The sequence below is a fragment of the Sminthopsis crassicaudata genome, chromosome 3, assembly GCF_048593235.1.
Source record: "Sminthopsis crassicaudata isolate SCR6 chromosome 3, ASM4859323v1, whole genome shotgun sequence".
NCBI classification, from domain to species: Eukaryota; Metazoa; Chordata; class Mammalia; order Dasyuromorphia; family Dasyuridae; genus Sminthopsis; species Sminthopsis crassicaudata.
The window spans coordinates 486,835,640-486,854,248 of record NC_133619.1 but is presented as its reverse complement, the minus strand read 5'-3'; the positions used below and the strand labels follow the sequence as shown (position 1 = coordinate 486,854,248).

Below are 18,609 nucleotides of genomic sequence, written 5' to 3'. Positions count from 1 at the left end.
AGACCTAAATAAATATATATTTGGATTTTCAAGAAATATAAAATGCCCTCTTTAGCCTCTAAATTGCCTTATCTACTGACATTTTTAAATGAATAATAAATCAAAAGACTTTTCTATTTAATTTAATACATTTACAGTGGCAAATATAAGTAAAAAAACAGAACCATGATCATTCATATTCCTTGAACATATTATATCAGATGATATCATGATTTCCAAACTCCTGGACCTATATAATTATTACTTCTAGGAACTATGTATATAGTAAAACCAAAGCCAAAATTTTAAACACATGGTCCTTCTAAAAACCAATCCTATTTGGACAACTTTCCAAAGTATTAATCTAAAATAAACTTCAAGAGATCCTTTCTAGAAATCTATAAATAAGAATAAATCATGTAACTATTACAATACAAGCAATACTTCTAGCAACTAGTACAAGGATATTTTGAAGTTTGGGGTCCTCAGAGAATTCTTAACTAGCTACTTGAAAAAAAGAGAAAAGAAAAGGGAAAAAAAATTTATCCATTTACTAGGCTGTGCTCACATTTGCCTAGCAATACAAACTGTTTGGCAAAAGCAACTATTTAAATCATTTTAAAGGTTACATTACTTATGACCAAAATGAAATCATCTCTTTTAAAGAATCACATAAACCAAAACATCTTTCTCTAAATTTCTAAAAGTATATGTAGATATAAAGTGTAACACTAAATGAAAATTATTCATTCTCCCTAAGAGAGGAAATTTTCAATTCAATAGAAGAGGCTCAAAAAATTAGCCAATAAAGAAATTGTTCCTCATTCCTCAAGCCCTTTCTACATGATGATGAATAATTTAGTAAATATATTCAATTACTTTTTCCCACACACAAATTCTAAAATCACACTAAGACTTTTGGGACAACCCATATACTTAATTGACCAAAAGAAAAGAAACAAAAGGGGAGATATGAGTCATTAAAAGAATTTTACCAATGAAGTACCAATTCTCATTGTTGACAGTATTACTAAATTTTTTCCCCCGAAATTCTGAAACCTAAGGTTTTACCATTATAATTGCTTTTTATTTATTCATTTTTTTGGCTACTTCAAGGTAAAAAAGAAATGATATTTCCTAGAATATGGACATAAAATAACTAAAAAAAATTAACACCTAGAGAAAATAAATTGTTTTACTCATCTAAGTATTTTCTAATAATAAGAATAAAAGTCAAGGGTTTTCTGAGAACACTTTAACACTGCTTAGTCAAAAATCACTGAGGTGTCATGAAAGTGAGTAACTATATCTTCAGATTTTTTTTCCTACCAAAATAAACACACAGAAAAAGATGAAAGAAAATAAACATAAACATAAGAGAAAGAAATAAAGAAAAATGGAAAAATATGCAAAATTTAAGGCTGAAATGAGAAAAGAAAAAATTTAAGTTATATAAAATGGAAGGGGCAAGGCTTTTTTTCCTTCTTTAAAATTTTAGAACAAATTCCCTAAGTGATGCCCACAAAATAAAAGTAATTTCCTGAATAAGAATGTGAAAATTCTGGCTTCGCTGATTGACTGCCACCTGAATGAGAAGTCTTCTTAGAGGAATTACCCTTCTTTGCTGGTGGCAACTGAGTAAAAGACAGTGTGGTGTTTATATGTGAACATGAATGTAACAGAAAGACCTGTATATATTAATTATGTTATTGGTAATACACACACTCAAAAGCAAAATCTGCAATTTTAACATTCCAAAATTCAAAACTCCAGGAGTATAGTTGGAATTGGCACTACTACTCCTTCAAAAATTTATCCCGTGTCAAAAATACATTCTTAAATGAACTAAAATAGCAACAAAGTTAATGCAACTTCATAAAGGTGAAACTTATACATTGGAAATTTTTCTATTTACCATCTACAATAAATTAGTAATCATCTGAACTGCTAAATTAACCCACAGGAAAGCCCAGCTATGTACATCCAGCAAAAAAGACAAAATAACCAGTTCTCAGAACAAATTTAAATGGACCCTAGATTTATTATTTTTAACCACAACGATATTCTGAAATCTATGAATGCTAACCTAATGCACGTCAAGAGGTGGAAAAGAAAATAGAATTCTTTTAAATTTGTTTACCTTGAGGTTTGATTTCTTTTAATTTTTTATAGATATATTAGAAACAGTCAGAGCCAGTTTGTCATATCAGATCTAAACTACCCCTGTGTACAAAATTACCCATTAAAAAAATATAAATATTTCACCTTAGTTGTTAAAAACTGGCCTGTGAGTTATATTCAGAAGTGAGTTAACTAACCTATCCTTACCACTTTTGGTCCTAAAAATACAAACTATGCAAAAGTGTTCTCTTCTTTTAAAAGAAATTGAGATGTCAAAGTAGAAAAGGTAGTTGAATGACTACACAATTATTTACAGAGAAATAAATGTATTAAGAATATAATCTTTACTCACAGCATAAGGCAACTATAAAAATGAGTTTTCTATTTAATACATACAAATTTACTAAGGGCACAGGGGAATAAAAATTAGCAGTTCATCCTAAAATTTACTTCTTATGTGACTGAATAATCAAGTGTTATGAACCTCAAATGAAACTTTGGACTGTCAAATAAAAAGAGGTAAAATTATCAAAAGCAAAGTCTGTGTAAAAAATAAACAAAAGGAAACAAAAGCTCTACTGTGGCCCTTATTGGTAAGATTTTTAATGTATATGTTATAATCAAAGGTATTTTGAGTAGAAATGTTCATAAAAGTCTTTAAAAAGGTGATGTTTATATTTAAAATAATTATTTCAAAATATTAACTTGTTTCTGTCTCACATGATAGCTATTCATTTATTTTTGAGTCACATTTAAAAAGTGGTATGGACCCAACACAAAACTTTTCCTTTTAGAGGTTTTCCCTGTCCTCCAGGGCCAGTAATTCCATGAACATAGGAAACTAACTACACCTGAGGAAGCACCCCCAAGTCAGATTTAAGCAACAATTTTGCAACTTGGATTATTTAAAGAATTTCTTGGGGCAAAGAGAATTTCAATTATTTCATGTAAGGGATCTTAGATTTAGAGTGGGAAAGGGCTTGGGTCAAAGGAGAAGTTTGAATCCATATCACTCTGACTCCAAGGTCCACTATATTGGGCTCCCTGTCATTTTTCCTTTGAGAGTTGATGTCATATAGTTGAAAAGAATTGAATAACAGAAATGATGAACACATCAATGTTTTTAAAAAGTTAACTCAATTCTCATGTTCTAATTTTAAAGAGGTCTTTTACTTTAAAGTATGTTTTAAATAAATAAATTCATACTTGAAAATAATAGTTGCTCTGAGAAATACCTTTTAAAATTCACGTTAGTATAATTAATGTAAAAGCTCAAGTATTACAAATAAAATTTTAAAATTAAGCTGTATAAACAGCAATAATCTTTTTTAAGGAATATAAAACTACTAAGCTAATGCAACAAAAATTAAGTTAACACTTACCCAGGATATGCTTGCAAACTGCAAAAGGTGATTTTGATTTCCTAAATGATAAGAATATATGTTCTGCATGCTGGCGTTGTTCATTATTGACCATAGAAGGTGGTGCCTTAATTTAAAACAAAAAAACAAAAAAAAACCTACTTAGATATGTCTAATTTTTAAGCTCAAATATACTGCTCCTTAGAATATTTCATGAATACTACCTCATCTTCATATTAACAAAAAAGTTTTACGACAATGGCAAAAAATTTTAATAACATTCAACTGAGCATTTTCTACCAATAATCATAATAACAACCAATAACATCAAAGACAACAAATTAGCTGAAAATGGGCTTTTATTTCAGTATGTTGCCACAGAATAAATTTTCAACCTGAGCAAGAATAAATAACTTTCAAGAACACAAATATTAATTTCATGGAACAAATTTTTTGACAAAAAAGTTTCCCCAGATAATTCAAACACATGTTTCAAAGATTAAGTAGCCATAATTAATTAATTATGAAACCATAGAAAAATCAAAGTAACCATATTATTAAATTAAATAACCATAAAATAACATTAGAGATATGTTGCCATTTAACGGAATGCTTATTCAGAATAAGGAATTAATCAGCCAAAAATTTAGCCTAATAAATTCAACATTTCTAAAAACATTTAAGACTAAATTCTTCTTAAGAATGTCACCTCAATAACATTTATTCCTACAATATGCTTTAATTAAGCTGTGTACAAGTATGAAAATTACTCAAGAAAAAAATTGGTGTCTTTAGTTAAGTTCCATTGAATAAAACAAAAGAAATTCTTTAGAAGGGGAAGAAAAAAATGGGAGGGAACAATGAAACTTTCATCATTCTAACAATAATGTTAAGGAGGAAGTAAGTTAAAATCATCTGACAGAAAATACCACATTCTTAAATTGAGACATATTTTAAAACAAATGCAAAAAAATTTAAAACATTTTTATAAACTAGCCAATATTCTTAAGAGAATAAATTACTTAGTATCTAAGTATTCATACATTCAATTACAGTCAATGAAATAAAAGACCAATTGAACTTTTGGATTTAAGGATCTAGGCCAGGAAAAAAAAAAAAAAAAAAAACTAACTAGGCTAGAAAATTAACTTCTGCTGTAATTTATAGTGATAGAGCACCCTCTAGGTTTCATCTTTTAAAATTCAGGTATCAAACAACAACAAAAGTAAAGCAACCTTTACCAGTAAATGCCATACTTTCTATTTATAAAAAAAGTTGCTATGTGAATCCATTAAATACATTTTTATATTATATATTAGTGACGTGCTATTTCCTGATTCATATGAAAAACTTATTTTTACTCAATATACTGTTCGGATTATTAAATCAAATGAAGTGCATCAATTCTAGATAATAAAGATAAAATAATTCTACATTATCTACATCCTCTCTCAGAATCATCTTCATAATTAAAACACAACTAATAAGTACATAACTGTGTGTGACAATGTGATGTGTACAACTATACAAAACTATATAACCAATGACTCCCTCTTTCTAAAAGGTAACAGTCTGAATTAGATAAATAACAAAATTAAGGCATTAAAGCAATATTGCAAAGGATATTTAAAGAATTTACATTAGTCTCTCAAAAATACCAGTAAATAAGTCAAAGCTAGATCAAAAATTTTCTTCCCTCTTTCCTTCAATTAGCAAAATAAAAAAGAAAATCTATTATTCTTTATTGTTTAGTTGTTACAGCAGTGTCTGACTCTTAGTAATTGCATTTTAGAGTTTTCTTGGCAGAGAGATTGGAATGGCAAGCTAACTTCTTTCTCCATGTCATTTTATAGATAAGGAATTAAGGATTAAGTGACTTGACCAGAGTGATACAGTAATTAAGTGTCTGAGTCTGGATTTAAACTCATTAATTCCAAGCCCAGTGCTCTATCCATTCTGCCACCTAGTTGCCCCTATCATTCCTTATAATTTGTTTAAAAAGTCTAAAATGGTTTTAGAAATTCAACAGGGAAGAAGTTATCATCTGTACAACCTGAAAACTATTAAGTCTGAAAAGTATTTAATGAAATATATATACATATATATATATATATATATATATATTCAAAAGATATTGAGATAAGCACTCTAAAATTATCTAAATAACTGAATATTTAAGTCTAATTCAATAAATCAGATTAATCAAAAGGTAATGAGAATCTACTCAAGAGTATTTTAATTTTATTTTTATTTTTTAAGTAATTATAGTTTTTATTTACCAGATATATGCATGGGTAATTTTACAACATTGATAATTGCCAAACCTTTTGTTCCAATTTTTCCCCTCCTTCTCCCCACCCCCTCTCCCAGATGGCAGGTTGACCAATACATGTTAAATATGTTAAAGTATAAATTAAATACAATATATGTATACATGCTCAAAGAGTTGTTTTGCTGTACAAAAAGAATCGGACTTTGAAATAGTGTACAATTAGCCTGTGAAGAAAATCCAAAATGCAGGCGGACAAAAATAGAAGGATTGGGAATTCTATGTAATGGTTCATAGTCATCTCCCAGAGTTTTGAAAGAGTATTTTAAATTAAAACAAAATACAATGATTACAAGTTATCAACTGCTTCACAATGTATTAGAATATTTGATCATCATGAGAGTTATACTTTGCTTTCAATCTCAATAAACTGCTTTATCTCTTCTGCTAGCTTGTACATATGTTCAATAGGAAAAATTTCTCTTATTTCCCACCGGACTGCACTACTTTGGGACTTCTCCAACTTCACCATGCTCTAGGAAAACTTATCATCTGGAAAGATCAAATTGGCCTTGGCATTCATATCTCATCACTCCTTCTGATTGGAGAGAAGAACCATCTAAGCCTGATTAATGGAAGGAGCTCAGTACAGATATATCATTATCTTCCATTTGGTTGTACTACTTTAGGACTTACATTTCCAGTACTTCCTCCTCCTACTTCTCTAACTTCTTAGAAAACAAACCATTGTAGGGGAGGATAGGCTGATTTGGCCTATTTTGTTCCTAGTCTTCCTGTTAAATGGGAGTCTAAGAACCTTGGGGAAAAGTAAGGAAGATCATGTCTCTCCTGCATCTCAAATAGCTCTACATAAGTAGGTTAGGTAAATAGCTTTTTAAAAGGATGTTGAAGCAGTGCAATTTAGCAACCAGAAATTAACTCAAATTACAAGGAATTTCTAACTGTAATTCAAATGGCTATCTGGGACAATGAACTGAAGTTCACCCTAAGACATCAGAGATTCGAAGATGAATTAAACTTCTACAGACATAACTTGTGTGGTTGGTTAGTATGTTCTCAAAGAGTATAGCTTCTGAAGCCGAAGACCTTCTTGGGAGGAAACACCTCTCCATTCCCTACTCCACAACAATTCTCAGTAATAAGATTCTGGGAACTGCACAACCTCCTGTGAGAACAGAATTATGAAACTTAAAACAGAAAAATGAAATTAAAACCTAAGAAATGGAAGGTAGGCTAACACAGAAAAAGGAAACAAAAATTTATGGGGGGAAAATGTAATTAGAGGTAGAGACAAGTAAAAGGGAAGATGTAATTAAAGGACTTACACTCACTTGAGGGGAAGATGTAATCAGAGATGGAAACTCATACAGGGGAATTAAGACTCTTTAGAAAGGCTATCAACTTTTGTAGTACCTAGCCATGTCAGGGAAAGGATGAACTACATCCAAATAACTTGATCATCAAGGGAAGATGTAATGTAATCAGAATGGGGATTCACACCTACAAGAAGGGATTAGGTGCTCCAGATAGGCTGTAACCTCTGTAGTTCCAGCCAACGGGAACACAGGAGAGGGACTTATATTTGGATAAAGGACTTAAAAGACTGCTTCTGTGCTCCAAGTGTGACTTTTCTATAGGAAACCTGCTACTGTAGTCGTATAGTAAAATGCACTTTTATTTCTCATACTCCCGATCCTTACAAAAAGAAAGGTGCCTAAGTGTTTTCCTTAGTTTGATATGAGTGTGTACGGGGCCTACCTTCTTCAGAGAGATGAAGTCTAAGCCACTGAGTTCTAAGATAAGATGTATATTGGTTTAACTTGTTTTCTAAAGAAGAGGCTAAGCATCTTAGTATCTCAGCACATAGTGCAAGGTAGCATCTAAAAACAGTGAAACTGTAACCATGAGCCCAATGGAACCACACCTGTCACTGACCATAAGACCAGGAGAATAAAATCCACAAATGAAACAAGCAGACCTAGTAAAAACAAGGTATCATCAGATATCAGAACTTAAATCTGCAACTATTCTCCTCACAGATGTGCTCTGACCACAGAATATCCTACCACTACCTACTCACTCACTACCAGTCACATAATATAATTCCCTATGGGTGTAGTTCTTTACATATATCCTTCACCCCTATACATATTTCTCAAATATGTACACTCTTACCCAAGGGACAATTTCAGAGAAAAACTGGAAAGACTTCTATGATGTAGTCCAGAGACTCCTGAACTTGGCATCACAAAGACCAGAATTTAAATCCTACCTTTATGTGACCCTAAGGCAAGTCATCTAAAGACTGCTTCAGATTCCATGTTGTGAGATCAAACAAGTTTATTAGAATGAACTTAGAACCAGGGGAACAATTTAACAACATTGGAAAGCCTTTGAAACTTTGAAACACTTTAAGAATTGTGATCAATGTAATTACTAAATAATTCCAGGAGAATGATGAAGAAGCATGACCTACCCCTCCCAACAGAGGTGACTAGCTAAGTATACATAATTAGGCAAACAGTTTTTTACATAGTTGATATAGGATTTTATCTTGTTATATCAATGGTCTTGTTAGATCTGTCACAAAGGTTTGGATTTTTTTTAATCCAATGCAGAGAGAGAGGAAGGAAAAAGAGAAAATACACTTCTGTTCATTAAAATAACTAAATCCACTTTTAAAAGAGGAAAATTACATGTTAAATTGTCCTCTATTGTATTTTATAGTCCCTAATTCTCTAGTGTTTGGCATATTTCAGTTGCACATAGCACCAAATGAATTCTTCAGAAAACCAGATATCTAAAGTACTAATACTTTAAATAAAATCATGTGAAGGAGGCAATAGCGGTACAGCAAACTTCCTGATTCTTGAGTACCTCATCTATCATGCATACATCTTAACTTCAAGCAAATGGCAGCTTTGTCACCCACTACCCAATTCTATGGAGAATGAATATGAATCATAGCACAACTTTCACCTTTTTTAATTTGCTTCCTTCTCTCTCTCTCTCTCTCTCTCTCTCTCTCTCTCTCTTTCTCTCTCTCTCTCTCTCTCTCTCTCTCTCTCTCTCTCTCTCTCTCTTTTTTTCTTTGCTGAGGAAATTGGGGTTAAGTGACTTGCTCAGGGTCATAGAGCTACAAAGTAAAGTGTGTGAGAGGTCACATTTGAACTCAGGTCCTCTAGACATCAGTACCAGTGCTCTTATCTACTGTACCATCTAATTGCCCCTCTTGTGCTTTTTTTTCCCCTCTCCTTTTGTTCTGATTTTTGTTTCACAAAATGACTTCTATGGAAATATGTTTAAAATGATTGTATATATAAAATATATTATCTAACAGATTACCTGCTGTCTTGGGGAAGAAGAAAAAAATTGAACTCAAAATCTTACCAAAATTAATGTTGAAAACTATACATATAACTGAAAAACAAAATATTAAATTCATAAAGAAAAAAAATAAAATGAAGAACAGCAGTATGGCGGTAACTTTCTCAGTTCCAATTTCCAGTCTAGTCTAAAGCTTTCAGAGGAACTTCCAGGGTGGAATTCCAGATTAAAAAGGAAGCTACAGTTCTTTCCATCGGAACCACTATCTGGCTGATAGGGGTTCAGTTCTGCAACAGTTCACTATTGTGCAGATCCAAAGCAAGATCAGAAAATGACAAAGCAACAGATTGTTGTGAGGATGACTTTGAACTGGATCAGAACACTATGGTAGCACCAAAAGTCTACATATATGAGCCCTGCCTGAGCTGTCCCTGACAACCAGAAATAGTAGGATCCTAGCAGCAAGCATGATCAACCCAAACCTTCCTTCCAAAGGTAGGCTCTGCACACTCTGCCCTAACAAAGTCTGATGTAAAGAATAGCTTGGAAGAATGAGAAAACAAAAAAAGAATCTCATAATTATTAGGGTGATAGAGATACACCTGAATAATAGAAAATGAAGAGAAAAGATGGAGTTCATGGTAAATGGCTTCAATTTTTTATTTTTTATTTTTTGGTAAAACAAGTAGCAAATTCTCTCCTGAAAGAAAGAAGGGAGAAAGAACCCTGGGAGGTTTGAGAAAAGATGAAATAATTTGGAAGAGCCTCTGTGGAGAGCAGAATAGTGAGATAATAAAGGAGTCTACTAGGATTGCCTAGTAGCAATGAGAGCCCAGTTGAAGTTGTATAACATAAATTTGTAGTGAAGTTTGTCAGAATGATTGAATGATTTTCTCCATCTTCAGCTACATATGTTACAAGTCAAGACAGCAGAATAATAGGAATGATTCAAGGCTGAGGCTTGGCTGATAGAATTCAGCATCATGATAAGAGGTTTAGGGAATTAAGCGAAGAAAGAGCAGAGTTGAATTGATTCACCAAGGAGTCAAGATGGTAAGAAGTCCAGGAAGTGCAGGAATTCCTGGAAATAGATGAAGCAAAAAAAGCTTTAAAAAGTTAAAAAAAATTTAAATCAAATGAAAGTATTAGAAGAAAGGATTGGGGAGGAGAATTGGAAAGGAAATTAACAGCTTGACACAAAAAGTACAAAAGCTTACTCAAGCAAAAACTCCCTGAAAATCAGAATGATACAAACAGAAGCCAATGACTTCATGAAACAAGAAATATTACAATCAAAAATATGAAAAACAGAAGAAAATATGTGTTGGCAAAGCACAAACATATGACCTAGAAAACAGATTTAAGAAAGATAATCTAAGAACCACCCGACAAACCCAAAAACCAGGACCAAAACAAAACAAAGAAAAAAACCTATACATTATATTTTTAAAATGAGACTAACCAGAATAGAAATAGAAGGAATTAGCTCATCACATTTTCAAAGAAACCCCAAAATGAAAACTGCAGAACACATAAGCCAAAACCCAGAGTTTTCAGGTTAAAAAAAAAAAAAAATATATATATATATATATATATATATATATATATATATATTGCAAACAGCCAGAAAGAAAGGGGTTCAAGAACAGAGTAGCCATGGTAGAATCATGGTTCAGAAACCCCTATTCTAGAGAAGAAGACAAAAACCTTACAGTCAAGAAAAATTTACCCAGTAAAACAGCATTTAATTTGTAATCACACAGAGAAAAAAATGGAACTTTAATGAAAGACTTCTAAGCATTTCTGAGAAAAAGACCAGAACTACAAAGAAATTCAAGTTTAAATTCAGGAATTAAAAGAACATTAAAAAACAAAAATCACAAGGGACTACACAAGGATAAATTGCTTATATCAAAATATGAGGAGATGATACAAGTTGCATCTGAACCCCAACAACAGAAGTCACACAGTAGGAATCTAATCAGTTGGAAGGTTTGGGAATGTCTTGATGGTTTTAAAAGAATGGAAACAGAAGCAAAAAGGAATAGAGGAGAAAGAAAAGTTAAGGGAAATTATATCCATCCTCCTGAGAGGTGACTCACAGACATAGATGTGCATGTGCATGCAGCACTGTGCACAGAGTTTTTAGACAAGACTACATGGGATAAACTGAGTGAAGACACTCTTACGGGAATATAGCCTTAAAATATACCTTAATTGTGACTTGAGACTATGTAATAACAAGTAGAGCTATAGCTAAAAAATAAGAAGTTGCAGATGTTCATCCCCTCCTGTTTCCCACCACCTCTTAATTAGCATTTAAGTACCTCTTTTAAAGGCAATTTATTCTTTTAATTCTAGGATAACTTTCCATAATTAGAATGTAATCCCAGACTTCCCAAACAGCAGGAGAAAAGGCTGGGGAGGTGAGGGGAGGTCCCTTGTTCAGGCTATTTAATCTGGTGTTTTGCAGTTTTTACTTTGTATTCCTTTTACTGGCAAACACTTTTGTCAGATTAGAGATGCCCTTTCTTGAGAAATTGTAATAAACCCCTTTTTGCTTTTTTCCATACTCTGAAAATCTGACTGTTTTTGTGGTTGATACTGTCCCACACAATTTGGGGGCCCATCTAGAATATCTCCTAGAGGTCTCTCCTGTACTGAATCTTTGGGCAGGCACCATTCAAAGAGTTTTCCAGTGATTCTTGAACTTGGCTCAGGAATTCCGCACTCTGATCAGGTAAACTCTCGAAGAAAGCAAAAACGGAAGGAGGCTAGTAAAGATAGAGGATTAATTCAGCCCAGGTGATAAGCCAGCTGAGAAAGGTTTGAAATCACTCAGGTGAGTAGTGCACAGCCCAGATGAGTAAGAGTTGCGGGGAGAGGAGAGGAAGAAGATTATCACAAGAGCTTTCTTCTGTCAAGTAACTGGTGAGCTATATATATGGGTGACTGGAATTGGGATTGGGAGAATTTAGACACTGAGTCTGTAAAAGGCTCCCTAGGCAATTCCAGTCCATAAGGATTTTCCTATTTTCCTTTGGTAAGATTGGATGAGTCCTCTAGATAAAATACCGTGAACTTTGCCAAAGAAAGGTAGTTAACGTTAAACCTAGCTAGTTATCCCTGGAAGATAGCTCTTTAGGAAGAATTGGGAGTAAGTAACAAAAAGTATAGGAAAATTTTGTTGTTTTGTTTGGGCAGGTGCCGCTCTCACTCAGAGGAATTGCCCATCCCCCCAAGGGTTGGGTGTAAATTCAAAGGAGCCTTCAATACTGGCTAACAGCTCCTAAGGCTTCAGCTCCCAAATTCCCCTTCCACTCCAAGGTATAGTAGGTTGACTGATTTAGAAAAGGATGAAAAGGAGGGGGAAGGGGTGGTGTGTACGTACTTGTAGGCACGTCCGGTGGATAGACTTGAAAGGGCTGTTTTCAGCCAACTTAAAGTGCTGTGTGAATTCTAATTCTAAAATTGTTTGAGATAATTACTATTAACCTAGGACATGCTAAACTTGTTCACTTGTTTTTTTCTGGTATAAGATTTTTAAAATATTTATGCACTTTTATTGAAATACTGCCATTAGAAATTTCAATCTGTATTTGATTTGAAGTTTAAAATTTTGGTTCTCTGCTAACCTGCCTAAAGAGGTCACATGTTTGTATCTTCTAATTAAATTGTATATTGGGCAATTTGTAAAAATTGTATGAGCTGTACTTTAACATTCTGTCAGCCCAGCTGAATATGTAATACAAATTTTGTGAAATTTCATCCAAAGGTATTTAGATATTACCTATATTCTGGATCTTTTAAGATTTGTCTTGCTTTTTTCTTTGTAAAAGCAAGAAAATTTGACGGGTAGGGATATGTGTAATTGCAGAATAAATCATCTGAAAGATGTGTAATACGTCTAAAGATAAATAAGGTAATGAGGTGTCCCTCCAGAGGGAAGGAGCCTGGCCCCAAAACATTTAAGTTAGGTTTTAATGAAATGACACCAGTGGGGAAATTGAGATATAAGGGATGGGTGGAAGTTTTTCCCTAAGTTCTGTTGCTTTAAGAGGGGTTAGTGGAATAACATTGGAACAAAGTGAACCTAAGTATGGATTGGTAGAGAATATTGATTCTGATAAAGAAACATATTTTACTTCTTAGATTTTATAAGAAATAATGGGGAGGGATTGCAAATTAAATGACAATTCCATACATCTGCATTTGCTCTCATCTGGGAAAGTGGAAAAAATGAATCAGATTCTTATGACACTAATTACTAAATTGATATTAGAGACTAAATTGCCTTAGACTAAATGTTTGCCTATTATTCTGTTAAAGAATTAGAACTGTACCCAGAAGTGATCTGGGACTTTGCCCATATAAGATGTTGGTTGGTTTACTTTTATTTGGGAGGAGGAAAAAAGGGAAATACTCTCTTTTGAAACAAAGGATAAGTTTTTAAGAAATTATATACTGGCCATGTCCTCATCCCTTTTTAGCCTGTAGGAAGCAAGGATTATTGACCCAAGCAATACCTTTGGAGTTTGCAGTTCTAGGAGTACTGAAAGAAGCAGGGTAGGAAGGATATTACCAGAAGGTAGAGATGACTGAGACTGTTAATGTGGAGGCTAAAAGGACCAGGTTTAAAAGATCCTAGGGAGGAACTTCAAGAATGGACTGTTAAAGAACAATCTATAGGGAGCAGCTAAGTAGTGCAATGGATAGAGCACCAATTCTCAAGTCAGGAGGATCCGAGTTCAAATATGGTCTCAGACACTGAACACGTCCTAGCTGTGTGACCCTGAGTAAGTCATTTAACTCCAATTGCCTTAGTCCCTCCCCGTTTCCCCCCCAAAAAAGACAATCTATAACCTAAAATTGACTTTGGATTTAGCAATATTTTGGTGGAAGGTGGGAATGTTTGTGCTTAGAGGAATTTTAACAATACTGATATTGTACCTATTATATTTTATAGAGAGACTCCTCTATTGGAAGACATTGAATTAATATTTTTTAGGATGAAGAAATTATTAATGTTAATTCTGATAGGGTTTTTTAATGTGAAATTAGGATATTCTATATCCTATGTGTTTTAATAGTCATTTTAAAGCTGTTCCCATTGATTAAGGGATTCTGAGAACAGTGGTCTATTTCTTTGTCCCTTTGAACATGGTTAATAACATGTTCTGTTTTAGACTGATTATTGAGTAGAAAAATAAATAATATTAAGTAAATAAAGTAAAATGATTTGTGTAATGTCAAATCAAAAACCTATCTACTTAGTGAAGATAAGCTGTGAACTTATGAGGATGAATCTCTTACTGTTATCAATAAGATTAGTCAATACTTATTTAGGATATGTGATCCTTGAGATCTAAATTCATCTGACACTATGACCAATGAGGCTTGTTATGTGAGAGAAAATCTCTTGGGACTGAAGCTGATATTATTTGGAGTTTTGAATTTTAGGTATGATTGTCTGATGGATCATCATATCAGTAATTCACCATTTTAAAGGAATATGCCATAAAGTACTCAGAATGTGATTCTGAATTGTTACAGATAGAGGTTAGTATTTGGACAAGAGTTGGGAGGACAACCTTGGCCTCCACTTAAGATGGGATCCTTCTGACTCAGTTTCCCAGTGGTGTTCCTTTGAACAAGAACCTACCTAATTATTCCTGAGTCTGGCTATAAGATGGAATTGTTATTGCATACAATTAGCTAAGCATGCTTTGTTCTGTTTATATATATGCTTTCAGATTGAGGCCTGAAGGACCAGTTTTTGATTATAATCACATCCCTGTTTTTTCCTTTTATAAGAAAATTTCTACAATCAGGGCAAGTTTTCAATAGATGTAAGAACTTGCAGTTTCCTATCTGAAAATGTGATTATTATATCCTAAATAAGTGAGTATTTGGTCTAGTCATCTATCTGTTGCTAGATATATATATATATATATATATATATCTGTTTCTTTTAGCATTTTTGTTGTTGCTAACTTTCAAGACAGCCATTTTAATTTGCAAATGGTTATCTATTCTAATTATTGGGGACACAAATGGTTGAGGTGATAGATGGCTCCAGATGGGAGTTGGGGATACAAAACCCTAATCTGTGTGCTGAATAGGCTTATTAGACTCTAGGTCATGGCCAAAATAATTACTAACCAAAGGACACAGGCACTGGATTTGTTACATAATTGAGAGAGGATATAGTTAGCAAGGAAAAGGCTTTTTTTCTAAGTTCCTTGATGGAATTCACAATTTTTCAATACAAAGGGAGTACCCCATAAGGTTGGGGCATACCCTTAGGTGCCAAGCTAAAATGGGACTAAGCACCTAAAAGATTTAGTTAACTGTAGGAAGAAGTGGGGTCGGAAAGCATAGTACAATTAGAAGAGATAATACGTGGGGTGAAGGAAGGGAGAAGATATCACACAATAGGATGGTGAGCTGATCCAGAAAAGAGTAACAACCATGGGATGGCCCACAAGTAGGTTTTATAGGTAAAAATTAACAATTTAAATAGGACATGAGACTAAGATTTCCACATTAGAAAGATTGAGCAACCTAGAGAGGGAAATCCAGTTAGACAAGGATGGACCCCAGTAGAGAAAAAAGACAAACCAGGTCCAGAGGGATTGGAGACTGAGAAGAAGATAGTTGAAGAAATATATCAATCAAGAATGGTATGAGACATGCAAAGATGTTTGTGACAGCCCTTTTTGTAGTGGCAAGAAACTGGAAACTGAATAGATGTCCATCAGTTGAGGAATGACTGAATAAGTTATAGTATATGAATGTTATAGAATATTACTGTTCTATAAGATCAGCAGGATGATTTCACAGAGGCTTGGAAGACTTATATGAACTGATGCTAAGTAAAATGAGCAGAACCAGGAGATCATTATACATAGCAACAGCAAGATTATGATAATCAATTTTGATGGACATGGCTCTTTTTTCAACAATGAGATAATTCAGGCCAGTTCCAATGGTTTTGTGATGAAGAGAGTCATCTGCACCCAGAAAGAAGACTGTGGGGAACTGAATGTGGATCACAACATAGTATTTTTACTCTTTTTGTTGTTGTTTAACTTGAACTTTTTCTTTTTTGATCTGATTTTTCTTATGAAGCACGATGATTGTGGAAATATGTATAGAAGAATTGCACACGTTTAACATATATTGGATTACTTGCTGTCTAGGAGAAGGGGATGAGGGGAAGGGAGTGAAAAAATTTAGAACACAAGGTTCTGCAAGGATGAATGTTGAAAATCGTCTATGCATGTGTTTTGAAAAGGGAAAAGAGTAGTGTGAAAGGTTTTCAAAGCATAATAAGTAAAAAAGTGTAAGGGGCCTTTAAATGAGTGCCACAGCAAATCAGGAGATTGAGTGGTCCGGAAGTAATTTCTGTGGATATTAGGACTGCCCTTGGGCGGGATCCTGGCCATATTGAGATAGCTTCGTAATGGGTGACTCTCTCACTGATTGGCTGTGTGTGTGACCTCACAGGCCCTATGTAAGCCCACTGCAGGCAGCAATCGCCCTCTTTAACCTGGCGTTCTTCACCTTGGCTTCCTAGCCTGGGTGGCCAAGCCAAGATGGATAGCCAAAAGAGGTAAGGGTTTTGGTAGTGAACACATGGGTCTTCTGACCAGGTGTTCACTCGGGAACCAACAACTCAGGGCATCAGTTAGGGCATTATGTGAGTAGGTATAATAAAGGCTTTTAAGATTACACGTGGCTGTTCTTGAGTGCGCTACCGGTTATTAAGCTATAGATTCAAGAGATTGTGGCCAAAGATCTTAGAAGGCCTCAGAGGCCGCGAGCCGGGTAGAGTTCACACTGCAAAGGACAGTGGTCAAAGGTACTCTGGTGGGTCTAGGACAGACTAGTAATTGTAACTGCCAGGAGAGCACGTTACAAAAAAGGAGGGAATGTATGGGATAAACTGAGTAAATACCTCATGGGAATATAGCCTTAAACTATACCTTATTTGTGACTTGAGACTTTATAACAAGTAGAGCTTTAGCTAAAACAAACAAACAAAAAAAAAAAACAGTTGCTGGAGTTTATCTCCTCCAGTTTTCCCACCACATCTCACTTTGCACTTCTTTTACTGACAAACACCTTTCTCATGAGATAGTAATAAATCACTTTTTGCTTTTTCTTACTCTGACAATCTGTTTTTGTGGTTGATGCTGTCCCAATATGTAAATTTGTTTTCTTGACTACACCTTTATAAAAGTGGTTTTGTTCTTCTCTCATTCTCAATTGAGGCAAAAGGGGGGAAAAGAGTCAGACTTGTATGGGTAGAAACTTGACGGTAGGGCAGAATTCAAGGGGTATAGTTAGTGGGAAAAGGTTGGGCTGTGAATCCTCTGAGCCATCTCTAAATAAAAGTTTTGGGGAAAGTTTTTTATTCCACCTTCCAGGCCTCAAAAAGAAGAACACATTTTCCAAAGGCACAGTCCTGACCACATCACCCCACTGCTCTTACAATCCCCTTCCTGAATACTCTTTCCTTCTATAGCCTGTACCACTACTCTTTTCTGGTTCTCTTTCTACCTCTTAAGATAAGTTTCTTTTCAAACTACTAAGTTCATAGTCCACCTATGAAGTATGACATCTCTCAGAAAGTTTCCAGCAATAAATGTGACAAGTCTTTATGGAAGGAGTTGTTTATCTGGCTGGTGGCAGCCTGAAATTTGGAGTAGAGAGAGTAGAGGAGGAAGAAAAACAAAACAAAGCAGAGATTAACCACTACCTAAGCAACAACCAAACAAGGGAAGGGCCTAAGCAGTAGTGGACTCTCTTCATTCTGGAAGCATAGCAGTTGAGGGGTTTCTTCTTTTTCTTTTCCTTTTCCCTCTGTCCCTCTAGTTAAGCCAGCATCCTTAACCTTTTTTGGCTCCCACACTCCTTTGGTAATCTTGTGAAGCCTTCTCAGAATAAAGTTTTTAAATGGAAAAAAAAATTGCAAAGGATTATTATGGAAATAGTTATAAAAAATGTTTTTTAAAACTATGGCAAATCTGCACAGCAAATTAAGGGCCATCAGCTTGCCAATAAAGGTCCATATAGTCATGGTCTTTCCATTAACAATTGTGATTTAGGGGTAGCTAGGTGGTGCAGTGGATAAAGCACCAGCCCTGAAGTCAGGAGGACCTGAATTCAAATCTGATCTCAGACACTTAAAACTTCCTAGCTATGTGACCCTGGGTAAGTCATTTAACCCCAATTGCCTCAGGGAAAGGACCAATTATGACTGAGAACTGGACTATAGAATCAACACTTTGGAATTGTAATATTGGAAAATATTTCCCTAGGTTTTTGGTACACTTCTCTCTACTTGTTCCCATTTGACCACCCTTCAGTCGTCTTTGCTATATAATTTGAGAGTCCTTTGGATAATAAGAAGGTCAAAATTAATATTTAAAGAAATTAATTCAGAATATTAATTTCAAGATCAAATACTGAGGAAAAGGGTAAGTGGAAGTTCATGGCAAATGGCTTTAGAAAAATATTTTACAG

At 34.2% G+C, this 18,609-nt stretch overlaps 1 protein-coding gene across 2 annotated transcripts in view; it reads right to left on the bottom strand.

Moving 5' to 3' along the window:
* XPO4 (exportin 4) overlaps positions 1 to 18,609 on the bottom strand; it is a 111,852-nt gene that overhangs the window by 82,283 nt on the left and 10,960 nt on the right. For both annotated transcript variants that reach the window (XM_074303681.1, XM_074303682.1), the window contains one exon: positions 3,483 to 3,588. In XM_074303681.1, coding sequence (XP_074159782.1) covers positions 3,483 to 3,588 — 106 coding nt within the window. Of the gene's footprint in view, positions 1 to 3,482; positions 3,589 to 18,609 lie in introns of those variants that run through there.